The following is a 21,662-nucleotide window of genomic DNA, read 5'->3' on the forward strand; positions in this document are numbered from 1 at the left end:
CTGCCTTCTCCATCACATCTTTCTCCACTCCACTCTTGGCTCTCTTTTTAACTCAAAGAGCCCTTTGGCACCATCAGTGCAAAAATTAGAGTCAAACCTCCAGGTACTAAAATTTTACTGGCCTTATAATCAGCAGTACCTGTGGCTAATGAAAGCCATTGTTCAACTCAGTAGTGATTCAGTTACATAACCTTCCCAAACTCTTACCCGCTCCCATCCCACCCTTCCTCAGCAACCCCCACCCTTGCCACCACCTGAAGCATCTCCATTTGCTTGTTTTTACGTCCTGCTCAATCTGCAGGGATAATTGTACACAAGTGCCAAAGTCTAATGTATACTTATAAAAATGAAACAATACCAAGAATAACAAATTTATAGTCAAGAAAATAAAATTTGCTTTCCTCTCCCTCCCAAATCCCAGCCCTCAACAGAAAAGGAGACAACAGAAGAAAATACACCCATTTTCAAGTGCCTGCTGTTTAGTACATTGAGGATTCCTGTTCATTGGGAGTGGATCCCAGCTACAGAGAAGAGGTGCTTGCCTCGGGTGGGAGGAAGCCCTACCTGGGAGCACAGAGCTCAAGTCCTCTGCACTTAGGAGTCGCAGCAGACTACGCTTTAGAGGTGACCCTCAGAGAAGCAGAGGGCATGGGATACAGTTATGTGGAGGCCACATGCTCCTCCCTCCCCTGCTTACTCCCTCCCCCCCTTCACCTCTATACCCCACCTCTTAATACCCCATCCTGAACTGTGCTTCAGGAGCAATCGATCCTTGGGTGTACTAAATACAAAGGGCTAAAACTCTCACTACTCAATTAAAACAAAACATGGCAAAATAAAAATTAAAATGTGCTTTCAAATACGGAATGAAGTCAAATAAATACATATGATTTTCTCTTTTTCTTAAGTCTAAGTAAAATTTCATATTCTACACCCAAAGCTCTATACATTTGGTTTTTGTTCTGAATCAAAATGAATTTCCGATAGTGAGGAGAGCAGAGTGAGAGAATGGATGTCCTCTCACTGACAGACTAGTGCAGCTGCCAGGCTGTGAAGAACCAGTCCCACTCTGGGCCACTGGGGCGAGGCTCCCCCAGGGTGTTTGCAGGCAGATCCTCTGTCACACACTCTCTCTGTGTCCACACTGGAGCCAGGACATGGTGATACAAGGCCGATGCTCAAATCCAACAACCTGCAGTCACCTCTGGGACACACGGCTCTAACTTTTATCTGGGAAGAATAAGGAGATGTGGAGATCAAATTAGGAAGAAATAATAAATTAAAATTAACACTTAGAGAATACATTTGAAATCTGTGGATGTTGTTAACATCTCTGTTCCTGGATCAGAAGAGCCTCATCCAAAAGCATAAAAGCAAGGACTTCCCTGGTGGCACAATGGTTAAGAATCCGCCTGCCAATGCAGGGGACACAGGTTCAATCCCTGGTCCGGGAAGATCCCACATGCGGAGCAACTAAGCCTGCGAGCCACAACTACTGAGCCTGAAGCCCGTGCGCCTAGAGCCCGTGCTCCATAACAAGAGAAGCCACCGCAGTGAGAAGCTCACGCACTGCAACGAGTAGCCCTGCTCACCACAACTACAGAAAGTCCACGCGCAGCAATGAAGACCCAACGCAGCCAAAAATAAATAAATAAATAAAATAATTAAAAACAAAAACAAAAGCATGAAAGCAAATGAGTATAAATTGATGCACTGAACACAGACCCATCTGCAGTCACAGGGAGACACTCCTCTTGCCGTCAGCAGAGACACAAAAGCACAGCAAGACCTGAGGAGGGTCCGCCTCCACCTCCAGGGAGCCTCGATTTACCAGGCTCACCACAGCTCTACCCTCTGCTTTTGCAAAGGTGAGGAAAGACAGAAGGCAGGAGGCGTGGGGACTGACAACTGCAGCTCCTCTTAGAAAGGAAGAGCCGAGTCAGCAGACAGCGGCCTCTGCTTGATATATGATGTTTGGAAACAAGTAGCTTCTTTTAAGACAGAGAAGAAATGGAATCTCAGAAGGTTTCCACTTTAAAGAACTATAAATCATTTCATTCAATGCACTGTTCAGACAGGATGATTCTTGCGTCTGAAATCGACAGTTTTCACGTACCTGAGTGCTTGTCTGTGAGGGCTGATCCAGCCAGCCTTTGGCAAAGAATGGTGTAACTTTCCTCCACCTTCTGTAAAATAAAACCCATTGGTGTTTCATTGGAACATTATAAGATACTGATTTTGAAAACAGGAAACAAGGCCTTTTTATATTACAGGTACACGCTTCCAAATTTCATCATTAACATCATTAAAAATTTTGTTAGAGAAAAAAGTAAATTTCATTCCTTTTAACTGTTTCCCCCTTGAGTGAATAACTTAAAACGTTTCCATGCAGAAGAAAGCAGAGGAGAGGGCAACCAGTAGAGGTGATTATCCCCCTCCCCCCACCCCCAGTCACCCTGAACATGGCCCCACACGTGGCATGAACTCAATTAGAGCCAACGTGCCCTCAATGGCCTTTCAGAATCTTATCAGCCACAGGATGACCCTACATATAATCATATGAAGAAGGGAAAACCTATCTCATGAAGTTAAAATAAAAACTAAGGGAGACCAGTCTTTAGCTAAGAGGCTAAGGACACTTTTAATTCTGTCCCTGAAACCTCTACTAAATGATGTCATGACAAAACATGTGGGTTCTAGTAGCTGTGCGTACTGACGGCAAACTTGCAAAGTCCAGTTGTCAGAAATGACCACACAGGTCAGTTCTGCAATGGTGGCTTATGTAGTGACATCTTCAATCACCAATTTATAAAACTCCCACTCACAGGCAGGCCTTTAGATTACAGGAGCCACTGGAGACAATTTCTATCTGTCACAGCATCTGGGAAACGACCAACATCACCTCACAATTCACAGATAATTAATAGGCTATGGCAAGTTAAAGCATTTTCCAGCCTAGATTCGTAACTACACAAACCCCAACTATCTCAGCTTATCACTCACATTTTTTCATGGAGGGCAGCCAATCATCCCAAATATATTTAGGCTCATTATACTCAGAAACCCTACAAACACACAATTTACAGAGCCACAACTTTTTCTGCTCTTGTGATTTATAACCAGATAAACAATGCTGATCTCAGTTTTTCATCCATGTCTATTCACAGATAACGGTCAAAGAAAACATACAACTCTAGACCCTGAGCGAGGTTAATGACATCAGCATATTAATCATTCTATACTTCCTCTCTGTTAAATGTGTTTCTTATATCCGAGTCCGAAGGGATGCTGAAGTCTGAGGTACCTTTAAGTGTTCAAGGTCAGCCTCTATCTTATGAATGTACTCCAGGATCTGGCTTTGTGAGTCTGCACAAGAGGAGGGACTCTGGATCTCAAAACAGGAATCCTCTATAGCTCCCCAGCGCTGCTGGGCCAGGAATTCTGGGGTGAATGGTGAAACTGCCCCATCAGAATGAGCGTTCTGGGGAGAATGTTGCTGCTGGTGGGTACAGTCCATGGAGGGGATGCCTGTCGTGGGCTGCGGGGGAAGCGAGGAAGCAACCTCCTCATCCGTGGAGCTCTCCTGCACTGTTTCATAGCCATCAAGGATCAAATAGGTTCCTGTTGACAGAGACAGAACAGTCTGATGAGATTAGTACTGCCACCATCACATCAGAAAATAGACATGGGGTGATTTGCTGATAACTTTAAAAGCTATTCAGAGTTAAGTTCATATTCGTTAGCATTTTAAATGTTAAAAACTCAAAACTACCAAGTCCCTATATGATCTTGCCACCATGTTCCCTGCCAAATACCTACCTTGCCTCATCTCCCACCATTTTCTCCCTCACCCTGCATTCTGTGACCACAGAACCTGCTCTTGCCATGCAGCCTGTGCGCTATTCTTCTCTGCTGTAACACTCTACTTCCAGATACCCACACGGCTTCCCCTTCACTTCCCTTGGGTCTCTGCTCAAATGCTACCTCAAGAGAGGCCTTCTTCCCTGATCACCTGTCTGCCTCCATTACCCTCTGCCCCTTAAGTCTGACTTATTTTTCCTCCTAATTCTTACTATCTGACATTTGTTTATTTGGTTAACTTATTTACTGCCACTCTTTCCCCAAGCAGTGCTTAAACTTCATGAGAATAGTGGATTTTTCTGTGTTTTATTCAATGCTATATCTCCCAGCACTTAGAATAGGGTCTGGTATAGAGCAGATTCAGTATTTATTTATTACATGTAAGAACAGATACCACGCACACATGTGTGCACGCGCGCGCGCACACACCCACACACACACACGAGATAATGCTTGGATACCCGAGCGACATCCATTTCAGCACATAGGACAAATAACAATGACTGAAATCAAAATTTAAATGTGAAAGGAACTTGCCTGAGATGCGCAAATTAACATCCTTCTCTTCCTTTTTAACTGCTCCATCACCTTCTGATGGATTATCATCACTATGTGCTTCACGGGCATCAAAAAAGTGCTCTCCACTCTCATCAAGACCCCCTTCTGGCTCTGCAGGAGGCATCACTGGGGTCATTATCATGTGGTCCATGACTAAAATGTTACTTGCCTGGCTATCTTGGAATGCCAGTACCACTGAATCCCGTGGAGCAGAAGATTCAGGTGAAGTCCGTGGACTGTAACAAGCTGAAACATCACCAGTTCCAGTTCTAAAGGGCATCTGTCCTTCACCAGGATGATAGGCCTTAATGTTTTCAGGGTTCTGGGTTCTGCTGTCTGCCTGTACCCCCAGAGAGGCTGTCCTGCATCTTGAGAAATGTGGCCAGTCTTCCTGAGTGCTCTTCTCAGTCAAACCCAGCTGTTGTACCAGCAACTGCTTCAACAAACCCACTAAAAGATTTAGGAAGTAGGGAGAAAACACACGCATTCACAAGTATAACCTCAAACTGACAAAATTAGAGGAAGTATCAATTCTCTCTTGAAGTAAACACCTTTTTAGTAACATAATCAAAAATATTAATTTCATAAAATCATACATTTCATACAGTTTTCTGTTTTGAAAAAAAATAAAACACCATCTAGAGAAAATTTAACTTAAACTTGACTTTAAAAAAATTTAAGAATTCTCAGTGGGGATTCTCCTATTATTCTCTTACATAGCATTCTCTTACTTGGAACTGTTAAACAACCAATACCATGCCTGCCTCCATTTTTCTTTCCATATAACTGGACTAATACCCCAGAGGTACTTCTTAAGAGGATGCTGAAAAGCTGTGTTAATATAGACAAAAGAACTTGAAAGTTCTGCTTTTTCCAGAAGCAGACACTATCTGTATAGGCTTTATTTTTTCTACTTTTATTAGACACAGAGAACATTTATTTTATCATCTATAATAACCCAAAGAATCTCCTTAAATGGTGAAGAAGAAAACAAAACTGCCCTATAAATTTAATTCCAATGTTTGGTACCATGCATAATTTCAAAAGATAAGGAAATATTTATTGGTTTTTAAAAATGACCTCACCAGTACCACAGCTTCCTTCGGTTACAGAAAACAGAACTGATTTAATTTTAAATGGGTAATTGCATGCTGTGAGGTCGCTCACACAACGAGAGGGTCACTGGGACAATGTTAGTGAAACCATCAGAAATCACTACCACTGTTAACTCGACGAGTCTAGAATATTTAGGTTTTAAAGAACTTGACCAATCCCTACTTTCAACTCTGCCTTAATTTCTATCTTCTGTCTCTTTATTTTTTTTTTCTTTATTTTTTCTTACTCCCTCCCTTCCCCGACCCCCCCCACCCCCTCGAGCAAATAAGTCTCCACGTAGCTTTGGGTCTTTGACCCTCTGCCTTTCTGCTCTGCAATCACTTCCTGAGAGACGCTATGAATTCTTATGGCTTTGACACTCAGATCTCTCTCTCTCCCGACCTTCTCCAAAGTTCCAGTCTTAAAACTCTAACTTCCTGCTTGCCCTTCCTCTTAAGGGGCTTGCCATTCTTTAGCTTAATCTCAACATGTTTTAAAATTGAGCCCATAATCTATGGCAAAGAAAAGAGGGAAAAAAGAAAGTGTAGCCATGGGCAGTGGTGGTCCTTTCTAACTTTTAGTTCTGACAAGAATACTGAAATTATCTCTAAATATCCCTTTACCTTTGCCCTCACCTCCAAAGAAGTCAATTGTTAAGTATTTGTTGGTTTCTCACTTTATTTTTATTCCTCTAACACCATTCTAGCCCAAACCCTTTGAGCCTCAAGTGCAGACCACTCCAACCCTCTTCCCATTCAAATTCTTTTGCAGCTCTCAGCCAGAGTAATCTTTTCTCATTAGTCATACACCCTAGCTTAATAACTTCAAGTGGTTCTTTCTCTGCAGCTAGAGCAATCATTCACAGCTTTTTCCCCACCTCCAGTACACCTGAGACGTGTGATACACTTCCCTTTGTAACAATGGTTCTCAACCAGGCTGGAGAGGGAGGGGGTGGCTAACTGAATGGCAAGGACCACCCCTCTTGTGTGCATGTGTGCGTGTGCGTGTGTGTGCGTGAGAAGGATGGGTCGTAGTGAAGAACACTGTAATCTCCACATGAAAAACAGAAGAATATTTGTAGCCTGAATAAGTCCTCAAAACCCCACAGCCGGCCACCCTTTAAGTTCGGAGGACTCAATCTGGTCTTTAAGGCCCACAACAGGCAGGCTCAACAATGCGTCTTCTACCTTTCTAACCTTGTCTCCCATGACTCCTTTAGCTTGTGCGGTCTGCCACAGGCCAGCTGCCCTACTCGTTGCTCTCTAAACACCCTCAGAGTTTCTGCCTCTGTGTTTTGGTCCTACCATTTTTCTTGTCTGAATGACTTCTATATATTCCTCTAAATCCCTATCTGAATCTCACCCATACTTCAAGGCAATAATCACATCTCTCCTGTTTTCTAATGCCTCCCTTCTCTGCTCACCCCAACCAGATCAATTTTGACATAACTATAATGTTTATTTACTTAAGAAGGTGGGGGAAAGCTTTTTATCGTCTTCCCAACTAGATTGTAAAATTCTTGAAGGGAAAATTCATAGTTTATACTTTCTTGATGCTCCCTAAATGGCTGCACAGTACATTATAAAACTCGGGTACTTAATAAGTATCTGTATTAACTTATGAATAAAACTTACGATTCCTTAGTGCATCCAATGCCCACCGTTCTTCTGAGACAGGCAAGTGTGGATCTGGGATTGTGACTTGATAATTTACTCCAACTTCCTTTAGAGTCCCATCTGCATGCTGCTCCTTTGCAAACTGTCTCTCAGACACAAAGAGATCATCTACCTCCGATTTCCCAGAGGTACCCAGTGCATGAGATTGAGGTTTTGACGACATTAAAGGAGACTCTAATCCCAAATCTCTGTCTGCTCAATGGAACAGAAAAAAAGTAGAATATATCTTAACAAAACTTTTAATGTGAAGCATTCAGGAAATACTTGGAAAAAAATAACTACATGAGCTACAGAGACTGTCCATTAAAACACACAGCACTCAGTGCAGTATTATAATGGTGCACAAAAGGTGCATAAGCAAAGTTTGCTAAAGTGAATAGCAGATGCCAGATCCTGCATAAACCGAAAGAGTTAATGTTTCTTCACATTTTATTAAGTCATATACAGACTACATTCTTCCACGTTCACTTAACAGATCTGTTTACCTGGACTCTGCAGACCAGTGACTGAAACGCCATGATGTTCCACTTTTAATTTTGGAGGTTCTTCTTCATCATTGTCTCCTCTATAGAAGGACAAAAAAACAATCTTTCAGCTTCATGAGGTGCCTAAACATCACTGCAACAAAATGTTAACAATTATCCATTCTTTTTCTGACCAAAACCACAAAATCATTCCTACTTGGGAGCTAAGGCACACTCACTCGCAAGGTGGTGACTGTGGCAGTGGAATTGGCTTTGTGGACTGCTCCTTCACTGATGCAGCCATCCGACAGATTAGGTCCTGCCAGCTGCAGGAAGTTTGAAAAGAATATAAAATACAGATGGGAAAGGAAAAAGAAACACATTTTAAACACACTCAGAAAGCAAAAATAAAAACTAACAAACCATACCAGAAACTGAACCAAAGCAGCAATCAAAAAACCCCACTTCTGCCAGAGAGTACCTTTTTTTTTGGTGACATACTATTAAGTAGAGATTATAAAAACTCTAAACCTTACAGAAAAACCTAACAACATTATGGATACACTACTCATGAAAAAAAACTTCAGTTGGCACTTTTGAGAATTTTTTCTTTAGAAAAGATACTTTCAATAGAACAGATCCAAAATAAGAGACATCTGTCTAAAGAGGAAAAAGTTCTTAGAAGAACACCTCTCAAAGAATATAGAGGAAACACTTGCTTCCACACAGTTTTTGGTTTTCAAAGTCCTATTACAAAAGCAGTTAAGATTGTGGAATGTTATATTCAGGATAATAAAACATATTAGAGCAAGGCAGCTATATCCCAGTACATACACAGTCTTTTCAGAAACTGTCTGTGCCACCAGTTCATAAATTTGGGCTCCATTGTCAGACATGGAGATGACAAACAAAGCTTTGTTATCTGGAAAAAAACAAGACAAAAATTACTCTAACAATATGACCCACAGAGGCTGTGAAAGACGTCTCTAGGGTCCTGGTATTATTCTGCATCTTAATCTAGGTAAAGGTTACATGTGATCACTTTGTAAGCACATATTCACTTTGTAAAAACTCATTAAACTATAACTTAGAATTTTTGAAAATTATTGTATGTTATACTATATATACTTTAAATAAGACAAAGATTATAAAAGCTAGCACTAATTCCACAGTAATTTGTTAAAAAGGAGAAAGTGTCAATATATTTAAAGTACTGAACTAAACACCGTTACTCTTTTTTTGTTTATTCTGAATTGCCCTTCTGCTAAATGGTTAGTCAGTAATAGTCAGTGGCCGTTGGAGAAAAGAGGTCATAAACTTATCTCACCACCATGGAACTAACAAGCTTTAAAAGGGATCTCATTGTTAATACAGTTAATATGCAACTCCCTAACTGAAACTGATTTTTAAAAACCTAAACCACACCCACGTCTTCAGTTTTTGCCTTCCTCCCCACCATATCAAAAATGAAAGCCTTTTCAACGGGATTACCTCCCGTTCACTATCTTCACTGGTGTCATCGATGATTTGAACATGACATAAAGATAAAAGTAATATGCAGAAAATTTTCAAATGCAGAAAATTATTCAGAGAATCTAAGCATCCTAAATAATTTTGGGGTATGCACTCTCATATTCTAAGCAGTAAATAAATTTCATTTAATCTGTATAAGAATATAAAAGGAACAAAACGCTATGCCAGTTGTGCTACTTAAGCAACACTGACTATCTTCTGCAACGTCATGCTGAACCTGGAGGTCAGCGTCACTCAGCGACATACTCGCCTGTTGCCACCTGCCGAACCAACACTGTATTCAACTTGATGACAGGGCTAAACGTGTGTTTGCTATCAGCTGTAGATGCCAGAATCTTACTATGACACCTCAACACCAGTCTATCATCCTGTTTTTGTAACAATACAAGAATATCTTCCAGCAGCAATGTGTATAGATCTAGAAATAAAAATGTAGGAAAGGTGATTAGTACAGAAATTGAAATGTGATTTATAAACTTTATAACAATTTGACATAGAAAATGATTTCTATTAAATCTAGTAAATTTTAAAAATTGACTTGCTATTGTATTTTTTATTTCATTTTTAATTCATTTTTAATGTATTACACCAAAGTTTCAGTTTGCGACTAATAAGAAATAAAAAACAATGATTCTTTACCACAGATAGTCTGAGACATAGTGGTTCAAAGGAAGCTTAGACGCATCAGAATACAAGGATGGAGACAGGACTGAATCGTGACAAAATTTTCTGCTTCATCCCTAAATGACTATTTAACATGCTTCACGTATAACAAAGTAACATAAGCAGATCTTCTATAAATGCATTAATAACACAAAGTACCACTGCTAACTGTTGTAAATGAAAAACATGAATGGCTATCTCTTCTCTTTGGCATAAGGAAACTTTCCTATTCTTTTCCTTTCTCCACTCTCCCCAAAGTTGACAGACAGTACACTTACCAATTGTTTTATCTCTATTCACCTTCCAAACCAACGGCCCTTCATGAATCATCTTCCTTTTTGTTAAATCCAAATTCTGCCAAAATAAAGAGTATTACACACAAATTATTCCCAAGCACTTAGTGAGATGATATTCCATATCGTCTTCTTTCAAGAAATTCTTAATATAAAAGACACCATTTACATTCACTATTATTGATATCTGTTAACTATTGAAAATGGAATAAAAATCAAGGTAAAGTAAGCTGCATAAAATTTTCTAAAAGGAAAAAGGTTTATCTTGTAGAAAAACATTCAGGAGTACTGTCTTCCAAATTTTACTTTAAACAGATAATAACAGTTAATGAAAATGAAGCTGCAAACATTTAGCTACTAGATTCTCAACCCCTTCCTTATTTTTTTCTATGAATAACTAACTAGATGAGGATGATGTATAGCTTATCTATATAAAGCCTCTGAGTTCTAGATTCTCACTGCAAAATAAGCTCTAAGGAACAGCATTCACAGAAGTCCAGGTAGTACTGAGGCTTGCTCTAAATAGAAATAGTTTAATAAGAGAACCATGTTTTAGTGTAAGTAGCTCTAGAAAAATCCCATTCTCTGTAAGTTAAAGGACTCAGCATATTAGCATGCTTTTTGAGAAGCTCTTATATATAACATAAAAGTCTACTTTAACAGCCACCAAATAAATCTGTCAAAACAACCAGTGAATCAGTACAAGAAAGACTTAAACTCCTAAGAAGTTACTTAATACAAAAGCTCCATGTACTAGAAGGGGCAATTAATAAATATTTTACAGTCATTCCTGTAATGGTTTCAACTTTTATGCTTTTGAAGAATTTTATAGAAAAATAAGTATCTTCCTTTACTCAAAAATCTGGAAAGGTCCCATAGTAAACAGCCTTATACTTATTCAAACCATGGAACACAATAAAATTAAATTTAATAATAAGTAATATTTCTGATTCTTCTGCAAATTCCTGTCAAAAAAAGTTAGTTTCACACAAAATATTCCTCTAATGAAAGAGTAAAGCAATTTTCACACAGACCAAGACATTTAAAAGGAAGAACAGAATCATAAATACGGACAACCTATGATGCAAGAACCCCTTCAGGTGATGTATATTCCCCACTGAGATTCCCCAACGTTAATTACCTGCTAGGTCTTCAGTAAATTTTATTTTATTTTTAAAAATATGATTAGACCATTTCTTACCCTGAGCTCTTCAACATTTGGGTACTCTGACAACTTCAGATTGGAGGTATCAAGGCGACGCTGATAGTCTTCTAAGCGCTAAAAATGAGACAGGACGGAGCTAAGGTTACTGCTTTGGATATTAAAACCTCCCTGTTCCTAAATCAAATGGACATTCTACCTGCATTTTGCTGGACTCTCTGCAACATCAGATACAACTGACAACTCACTTTTTCTACAAACACTCCCTTCTTTTGGCTTTGGTGATATTACCCTCCCCTAGTTTTCTTTCCACCTATTTAGCTCTTCTTTTCCAATATTCTTTTCAACCTCTCTGGCCTCTAATGAGCCACATATTTACTTTCTAAATATGTAAGTAATTGTACATGGTACAAAATTCAGAAGGTAATATAAGGCACACAATAAACAGTAAGTCTCCCTCTAACCCTATCCTCTTGCCTTCTCACCCCCAATTTTCTCTAAAGAAGTGATCTCTAATACCCATTTCTTGGATAGCCTATGAGAAAAATTCTATGCAAAAAGAATACATATGGATGTAAGCATGCTTGTCTCTGTGCATGTTGCGTGTAGATATATCCTTTTTAAAAGAAATATATGGTAACATATTCATATGCATTCTACTTATTCAAAAGGTAATGCAATATATTCACATACATTTCTCTCTCTGCGTGTGTGTGTGTGTGTGTGTGTGTGTGTGTGTGTGTGTGAGAGAGAGAGACTCATCGATGTGTCTTGGAGACTGTTCCACACTAGCACACAGAGAGAGAGTTGTCTATTTTTTCTGTGGCTGCATGGTATTCAACTCTCTGAATGAACTATAGTTTACTTAACTACACCTTACTGATGGACATGTATATTAGGATAAATTTCTAGAGGAAGATTAAAGGGTACATTTTTTCCCAAGATTATAAATATTTCCAAATATACAGAAAAGTCTGAATGTGTAAACACTCATATACCCACCATCTACATTCCACAATTAACATTTGCTATATTTGTTTTGTCATATATCTATCCATCTATTCATCCCTCTATCCATCAATCCATCTTATATTTTGGATGTGTTTCAAAATAAGTTACAAACACACTTTATCTCTAAATATTTTACCATGCGTATCATTAACAAGAATTCAATATGTTTACAGTTCTTTTTTTAAATTAAAATTTACATAGAGTGAAATGTACACATGTTAAGTGTACCTTTTCACCAGTTTTTACCAGTGCATATGCCTGTGTAATCAAATTCCTATCAAGACATGAAATATGACCATCACCTCAGAAGGCTCCCTTATTACCTCTTCCTTAGCTAATATTTGTCCCCACATCCCCAGTGACAAGCACTTTTCTGATTTTTTTCCACCATAAATTAGTTTATTAGTTTAGTTCACATAAATAGAATTCTATATATGTACTTTTTCATGCCCAGTTTCTTTCATTCAGTATACTATTTGTGAGACTCAACCATTATTGCTGGTATTACTTTAGCTTATGACTACACTACACTTGGATTATGCTACAAACATTCCTGGGCAAGGCTATGGGTCTGTATCTTCATTTCTCTTGGGTAAATCACCAGGGATAGAATTGCTGGATCAAAGGCTGGATGTGTGCATTTTTAATTTAGGTATAAATTGCCAAGTTGCCCTCTGGGATTTTTCTCATTTTTCTACATCCTTACTAACAGAGTGAATGAATGAGCAAACAAGCAGCTAGAGATGCTCAAAAAGGTCAAATACAACTCTGATGATCTATCACAAATCGATCTGGACCCACCTACTACATGAATAGTGAACAAATGTCCTGCCCTTCAATTATGCAATAACAGCTTCAATTAATATTTAACAGATTCCAGGTAACACTAATCTAATATTCTTATTCTCACTGTCATCCTGTGTCTTCTTGTTTTTTCCTTCTTACCTGCTTGTTTTCTGCCTCCTTAACAGCCTGATTTACATAATTTAAGATCTGACGACAGTGATCTGCAGCTTTCTTCACCTTTTCCCTTTCTGTTGGCCATTCTAAATACAGTGAAGAAATCCAAAATGTAAAATGGAGTAAATAAGAAAGGAATGTAAGTATATATGTAAATGAGATATCACTTTATTTCAACACTTACAAAAGCATACTAAGACCTTGAATATTTTTATACCAGGGTAAAAATCTATGGTAGAATCTCAATTCAGGTTGTCTTTGGACAGGTAAGACTTCTTATCATAGTACTTTAAGCATAAATACTAACCTTTAAAAAGAAACCAAATCCAAGCAGTAATGCTCTATATCAAGTATCAGGCCCACCCCAAGGAGTGGGTTTCATTCACACTGTAAGCTATATAAATGGGACCCTTTCCCCCTAGAATTTCAAAGTACACAACCTACAAGATTATGGACAGTGGACCAGTTATGCAATATTTTTTGAACAATAAAACACTTCAAAATAACTCCAAAATATGTTTCTTTGAATTTGGGATTATATTGAAGAAAGAAAATAGTTTACAACATTTGTATCATTAAAAGAAGAAGAAATTCACAAAAATGTGTTGAGATTATGTTAGGATTGTTTTGATAAAGAGTACCAATATCAGAATATTCAAAATTGCAATCCTCCAAACAATAGTCCCACCATACTGAATAAATATATTAAAGTACAAAAATTTACGTGTATGAGTACTTTCAAATTCCCAGGCATAAGAAACACGTGTTCGACTCCATAGAATTATTGAGAACTAAGTATAAGAGCCTAAAGCTCAATGGAGAAACTCAGATTCACTTCATGTTTCAAAACAGGAGAGTTGGAATGATAATGCGCTGGTCAGACTTAAAGGAAGTACATATATAGATACAAAACCCAGTAGAAGCCTTCTTCAAAGCAAATACAATATATGCTAGAGGAAGTACTGGTAAACTTGTTCTGTACACGTTATAGGCCAAACGGTCTTTGTCACAACTGCTCAAGTCTGCTGTCACGTTGCAAAAGTAGTCGGAGGCAACATTTCAACAAGTGAGCATGACTATGTCCCAATAAACATGCTGTGAGAGGCTATTCAGCAGAATATGTGCTGTTGTTGTTCCTAAACTCTTTGATTTCAGTGAGAATGCTGTACCTGTGTATTTGGCAATATTATCCAACAGAAGAGGGTACTTAGTAAGCCTCTGCATTTGGGTGGGAATGATATCCTTCAGCTGCAAACGACGACACAGTGGATTGCTCTCAGCATCCTAAAATTAAAGTCAAATAAGTGAATTTGTAATTCTCATTAGAAGTATAATTACCTGACACATACGGCATGTTCATCATAAAAATGTCTACAGCATCACAGTTCTGGTTATTAAACCAAGACTTAAAACCTGCCAAGACACACCATTGCCACATGACACTTCTGCTTTCTCCTTTAAACACATAACTGCCCTTATCACTCAGCCAATGGCTTCTGTGTTATCTACTTAAACAGGACTGAGAGCATCCATAATCAACTCTAAGAATTTCTTTCTTGTGAAAAAGCAGTTTTATCTTCACATATTAAGAAAATCTAGTTACATTTTCCAAAGATTGCCATTCCTACCAAAACCTAGTCAGTTGATTTGCTATCTTCCACTCCAAGTAGGCACAATAGATCACCAGTCTAGATATATCAGCTCAACTGTAACAGGGGTCTGCAAACTTTTCAGTAAAGTGCCAGACAGTATATATTTTAGGCTCTGCATGCCATCAGCCTCTGTCACTACTATTATACTCTGCTGTTTTAACACAAAAGCAGCCACAGACAACATGTAAAGGAATGAGGTTGGCTGTGTGTCGTAAAGAGTTCCAAGACAGCCTCCAAGATTCCCACTTTCTGGTGTACACCCTGTATAATCCCCCATCTTGAGTGTGGACAGAACCTATCAATATGATGGGATATCACTCCTGTGATTAGGTGACTATCAGTTAATTTTGAATCAATCAAAAAGGAAATTGTCCTAGATGAGTCTGACTTAGAGAAGTCTTTAAAAGAAACCTCTATTAGAGAGACACATTCCTAGTGGCCTGGAAGAAAAGGACACATCACCTTGTAAACTGCCTACAGGGGCCACGTGGCAAAGAGATTTGGGCATTTGCTAAGAGCCGAGAGCAGTTCCTAGCCAACAATAGCAAGAACACAGGGTTCCTGGTTACAAATTTACAAGAAAATGAATTCTGCTAACAATCAGTGAACTTAGAAGAGTCGCAGATGAGAACTGCAGCTGCAGGTGATACCTTGATTTCAGCCTGGTAAAAGCATGAAGAAAGGACAGACTATATCTGTATTCCTAAATTACAAAAGCTGTGACATAATATATTTGCATTAAGTTGCTACATTTGTAGTAATTTGTTATTCAGCCATCAAATATAAACTGTGTAAATGAAGTTTTGTAAACTTTATTTACAAAAACAGGGAAGAGGCTGGATATGGCTGGCGGGCTAGTTTACTGATCCTTGATCTATACTAATATATACCCCAATAAGCATGACTGCTGTTATACTCTTCCCTGGGCTTGATAGAAGGCCATTCTCATGTTTTGATGGTATTTATTTTAATAGCATCCATGGGCCATTTCCATGGCATTGTGGACTTCTATGTCAAGTATTTTAATTCTGTCATATATTCTTTATTATTCACCATTCCAATATCATCTTTATAGCCTCCAGTAATTTAAGAGAAAATGTATGGTTTTAAAAATGTAAACAGATATAATCTTTGTAAAAAATTCAGTCTTAGGATTCCCCTAGTTTGTTCCATAATTGATAAAAAAAAAATTGCATTTTTTTTCTTACACAACTCACTCAACTCACCTGCACAAAAGTCTGGAATCGAGAATCCTTTTTCTGACGAGACTTGATCATTTCCAGGGCAAAGGGTTGGTTACTGCAAAACGTAGCAGCAGCATGTTTCAACTTTTCCTCCCCAGGTCCACTGAACTGTGCCAAGAACGCAAAAAACACAATAGAGAATGGGATACTGAGCTTATATGAGGCCATGCAAAATGAGAGACAGCTACAGTCCTTCCAACATTCCAATAAGTATTCTCGAGTGACAAGAAACATAAATCTACATATTTTATGTGCATTATCAGTGATTCTCCATTAAAAAGGATTGGACCCTGACATATCCAGACCTTTTCTGATCACAGTCCAATATTTTCTTGCTCATAGCCTACCACAACTTACTACCTTTTCAGTCCATACCACTTCTAAATCAGATAGAAAGGCTAACATCTGGGGAATATGAGACACAAAATGCTGAGATTAAAATTTGATTTTCTTACAATTTGACACTTTCACAAAAATTACTGTCTTAGTGCTCTAGGAAGAAAATCCTTGGGCTTCTAGCTTACTTTCTTACTACGAAATCCAGGACAGGTCATAACTTTTCTGGGTCACAATAAAATTAAATCACTGCTGCTTCACCTATGCAGAAGGTAGAGACCCATCTCTTGAATTTCTCTTGGGGGAGATTCATGAGTCTACTCTTTTACTAAAAATTACACTTTTTACTGATATTTTTAATTTGTAAATTTAAGTTTATATATGCCATGATTTTAAGATTTTTTATAAAACACCTAACAAGTGCTTCACTCATAATAGGTATTCTTATAAGTACAGGTCGAATAAATGATTTTTAAAACTACCTTTATATTTGTAATAATTGCTTTATGATTTACAAAGAAGCTTTTCATAAGAATCTCCCACTTAAAGCCATATTTCCAAAAGTTTGTACACGAAGATATTTTGTAAAGAATCCTTTTGTAGGACATCTGTAGATAAATTCAGAGTATTTTTTCTTTAACTATGATACATACAAAGTGATATTTTAATAGGTTGCTCCAATGTTGTATTCTGATTCGATTATAAATATGCCAATCAACATATTTAGAGATGAGACCGGCAGCATTTTTGGTATGTTAGTTAACCCAGGTCCCATGCAATTACTAACAGCAGCTGGGTTTACAAAAGAAAATAACGCCCCAGCCTCAAGCAGTTTTACAGTGGTTTTACTAGCAGCGTAAGTACACACATACTTACATAAAGTGATCTCAAGAGACCAATACTGGAAAAGTACTCTCCAAAACTATTTTTAAAAAATAGAGTAAATCTTGACCCCTACTTATGTATTATGCTTTTAGTATTTCTGGCCAATGCTTTGCCCTAAATTAACCCTTTGTAACTAGCAATTATTAACCAAATTGGTTAGTCCATTCTGCTTTCCCTCAACCTTTTATAGGCATATCACATTAGTCAAGAATACAATTCTTTTTACATGTTCTAAAATAAATTTTTTGTCCCACTTTTAAGAGGTTATCTCCACTTTATTTTACCATGTGGTAGATTTATGCAGTCCAAAGGATAAGACAGGAGGACCAACTATACTTCTGTACCTTATTAATGATGAATCTCACTTGACACTTGGTGTTAAACACTATTTATATGAGATGCAAATTAAACTGCTTAAGAATCAAGATTGATATCTTAAGTCCATATGACTTAACAACTTTTTAATCCCAATTTGACAAGAAAATAGATGCTATGTTATGTCATACTACACATATTTTGTTTCAAGTTGAGTACGGTGCTGCCAAACCAACAGAACTCAAAGATCAAGAAAAAAAATGTCACACTATCTCAGAGTAGCCACAGAATGCACTGAATTTTTCAAGGAAGTTAAGTCTCCTTGATAACAATAATGTCAGTGTGGGCCTAAGGAGAAAATGCTTTGGCAAGTTCAGTAAATGCAAGATGAGACTGGATTATGATTCCCTGATCTTGTTCTCTGTGTCAAGTGGCTAAGAAGAGATCCACTAACAGATTAACAGATTCTGAATCATGGTCTCACCATCAATGAAAGGAGTAAGATAAAGACTGTTTTAGTCAACTTCCTAGTATTTAATCTTTTTAAAAGTTATCATTGTAAAATTACTTAAATATTGTGCCATTTCCTCAAGCAGTCTATACATTGAAGTAAATATCTGTTGGCATATCTAAACAGTTCCTGTTCAACCAGTGTTAAAATTTTGAGAACTGTCACATTTTACTATTATTCACAGCCTTAACTATATAGTACTTTCTTTAAATATCTAGATCAAACCCACTTTCCCCTAGGAAGATTTTCTGTATGTTCCAGGTTTAGGTCTCTTTGCAATCTATTCCCATAATAACCTTTATTCTCCCCTTTTTGTAACACTAATCACACTTGAAATAACTAATGACTGTTTATTTCCCCCACTGATTATAAGCTCCACTAGGGCAGAAACCATATATGTTTTGACTGCCACTGTAGCCCCAGCACCTAGGACAGTGCTTGCTTGGCACATAAGTATATATTATGGAGTACATACTGACAAAGAGTCAGCCAGAAAGATAAACACAATTTGACAAATAGCTACTATAGTCTCTGAACTCTTCCCTTATACTGTAAATAAGATTAAGTAATTTTCACTTTTCTACTTTTGTGATGGTAGTTTTGGATCTACAACTGTCTAAAGTTTTACAGTACAATTCTGAGATTATGACAACAGAAGATAGTTAAAATTCTACATCAGTTAAACTACCTTTATCAAGATCCATTTTACTCAACATTCTTTAAAACACAAAGAACAAATATCTTTAATTTGTGAGAAAAGAGCATGTAGTTGATTGGGCACTTATTACAAGAATAAGTGAGAATACACACTTGGACCCCTTTTCATCTGTACATTAACTTTGCAAAATGAATGAGTTTGCACACTTGGGAAGGTTAGCAACTTAACCTTGATGATCAAGTGTCTGTGAAAATTTTTAAATGAAATAGCAAATTTCCTTACCCAGGTCAGCAAATCTTCCCCAATCTGATCAATAACAGAAGTCTCATTCCTCTTTCGAACAGTCTTCATTTGCTCATTCAATCCAACTAAGGGGGGAAAAAACAATGAAAAAAAATTAAGCATCCATTCATTTCAGGCTGAGTTACTGGTGGTACCATGAACCCAAATTTTCAAAAAAAAAAAAAAGGATTTTCAGAATAGTACAGCTGCTTCTAATCACCTTAAACATAAATTTGAACACAATTCCTATACACCTATGAATTTTGAGCTCTATCTGAAAAACAGTTGCCAGAGCATTAAACAATGTGTAAACTAGCACATTATATACAGTATAGGTGCATCAAATATGCATTTAACCTCAAGACTCCATCTAACCATGCTTATAAAAACAAACAAATTGTACAGGTGACTGCCTGTTCCTCTCAAAATCCGAGGCAATGGGCATCATCAAGCCTGAACGTGTCCATACACACCGGTGAGACCCAGGATCACCCACAAAGGAGCAAAAGGCAACCATTGAGTGGGCAGGTGTTGGTAAATGGTGATGACATCCTTGACGAAAGAAAGACTGAAAATTAAGGGTCCTGGACAAACAGTGACTTATAAAGAGAGGAATTGGTCTACAAAAGTCCAAGATGACTACAACCAAGGAAAGACAGCAAGAAAGAATTTTTATGTATTTACTCAAGCATTCCAAGCAACAAAGCAATAGAACAATTTAATTTCTGAAAATTTTCTCGCCATGGGACTATATGCTATATGTTACTATTTATAAAATACATTTATACATATATTATTATGTGGAATATATATTTTTAAAAGCATATATAATTAATAGGGAATTTCCAAAGGTAATTTTAACTATTATGTTTTTCATCTTAGGCCTTGACTTTAGGCCCTAAGCCTGTGTTAATACTGTTTTAAAAAGGCTGATGACTATTCACAATAGCCAGGACATGGAAGCAACCTAAATGCCCATCAACAAATGAATGGATACAGAAGATGTGGCATATATATACAATGGAATATTACTCAGCTATAAAAAGGGATGAGATGGAGCTATATGTAATGAGGTGGCTAGAACTACAATCTGTCATACAGAGTGAAGTAAGTCAGAAAGAGAAGGACAAATATTGTATGCTAATTCACATATACGGAATCTAAAAATGGTACTGATGAACTCAGTGACAAGAACAAGGATGCAGATACAGAGAATGGACTGGATAACTCGAGGTATGGGAGGGGGCGGGGGGTGAAGGGGAAACTGAGACGAAGCGAGAGAGTAGCACAGACATATATATACTACCAACTGTAAAATAGTCAGTGGGAAGTTGTTGTATAACAAAGGGAGCCCAACTCGAGGATGGAAAATGCCTTAGAGGACTGGGGCGGGGAGGGTGGGGGGGACTCGAGGTGGGGGGAGTCAAGGAAGGGAGGGAATACGGGGATATGTGTATAAAAACAGATAATTGAACCTGGTGTACCCCCAAAAAAAAAAAAAAATTAAAAAAAAAAAAAAAAGGCTGATGGTGTGGGGTGGGGGTGGGGTGAAGGGTTAGGGAGAAATTCAAAGATCTAATCATTTCTTTATGTTATGCTCACATATAATTATACAATTATTGATATACAGTTTCAGGAATGCTATCATGGATACATTTACAATATTTTACTGTTATAGTGCCTTTATAGACTCATAGTCTTTTATCTATTGGAAATGTTAGGGACAAAGATCAGAGTCAATTTCTCTTACTGTGAAGCTGAAGAATATCTTCCAAGTTTGAAAAAATTTTCCGTAGTTCTGAAGGTGACAGAATTCCTTCTCTGGACACTCGCTGATAGAACACTTGATCTAGAACCTTCAGTGTTCGAACATGAGCTCTTTCAGTGTAGAACAATTCTAAGCAGATAAAAAGGAAATATAAAATATTATCTTCCTTAGAATGGGATAAAACATAGGCTTTAGCTGAAATTAAGTAGCAAATGAGCTATGTAACAATTATTGATAGTTCTGAAAGGATGTAGTATCTCTGAAGTCACTTCTTGATTCCATGAAACTCTCCTACATTCTGGCTCTTAGAGTTGAATACTGTCAAATGAAAAATATCATTCAAAACTATTTTGTACTTAAAAGTTAACAATGTACTCCAAAATCCATCTGCCTTCTTATAGTAGCACCCACCAATCACAACTACAAATTAGGAAACTGTAAGCCCAAATATCATATGGACTCTTCAGAAATAATTGTACTCTGTGCTATCTAATTTGCCTAAAAACTCTTCTTTCTGAGGTCAGACTTTATTATTTTTTTACTATGTCTCAATGTTACCAGAGACAGGAAGGATATTTACTCAAATCACAACCTAAAGACAGTAGCAGGTACAGCTTTCACGTTATCTCTCTGTCACATACATGCTGGGGTAAAATAAAGAACACTGTACAAGGATAAAGGAAGACCTAGATTCTAATTTTCTTCCAATCACTTATCAGCTGTATGATCTTGACT

The 21,662-nt window shown here is 37.6% G+C and overlaps 1 protein-coding gene across 5 annotated transcripts in view; it reads right to left on the reverse strand.

Moving 5' to 3' along the window:
• Nucleotides 1–358: 358 nt before the first annotated feature.
• The window catches only part of ARHGEF12 (Rho guanine nucleotide exchange factor 12), a 135,480-nt gene continuing 114,176 nt past the window's right edge, over nt 359–21,662 (reverse strand). For all 5 annotated transcript variants that reach the window (XM_057696023.1, XM_057696020.1, XM_057696021.1 and 2 more), the window contains 16 exons: nt 20,910–21,056; nt 19,160–19,245; nt 16,155–16,280; nt 14,446–14,560; nt 13,262–13,362; nt 11,345–11,422; nt 10,129–10,204; nt 9,438–9,605; nt 8,489–8,576; nt 7,894–7,980; nt 7,676–7,755; nt 7,149–7,382; nt 4,399–4,869; nt 3,305–3,621; nt 2,117–2,186; nt 359–1,230 (listed from right to left, as the gene is read on the reverse strand). In XM_057696023.1, coding sequence (XP_057552006.1) covers nt 1,220–1,230; nt 2,117–2,186; nt 3,305–3,621; nt 4,399–4,869; nt 7,149–7,382; nt 7,676–7,755; nt 7,894–7,980; nt 8,489–8,576; nt 9,438–9,605; nt 10,129–10,204; nt 11,345–11,422; nt 13,262–13,362; nt 14,446–14,560; nt 16,155–16,280; nt 19,160–19,245; nt 20,910–21,056 — 2,255 coding nt within the window. In that variant the 3' untranslated portion in view covers nt 359–1,219. The remainder of the gene's footprint in view (nt 1,231–2,116; nt 2,187–3,304; nt 3,622–4,398; nt 4,870–7,148; nt 7,383–7,675; nt 7,756–7,893; nt 7,981–8,488; nt 8,577–9,437; nt 9,606–10,128; nt 10,205–11,344; nt 11,423–13,261; nt 13,363–14,445; nt 14,561–16,154; nt 16,281–19,159; nt 19,246–20,909; nt 21,057–21,662) is intronic.

Source organism: Hippopotamus amphibius, chromosome 9, assembly GCF_030028045.1.
Source record: "Hippopotamus amphibius kiboko isolate mHipAmp2 chromosome 9, mHipAmp2.hap2, whole genome shotgun sequence".
NCBI lineage: Eukaryota > Metazoa > Chordata > Mammalia > Artiodactyla > Hippopotamidae > Hippopotamus > Hippopotamus amphibius.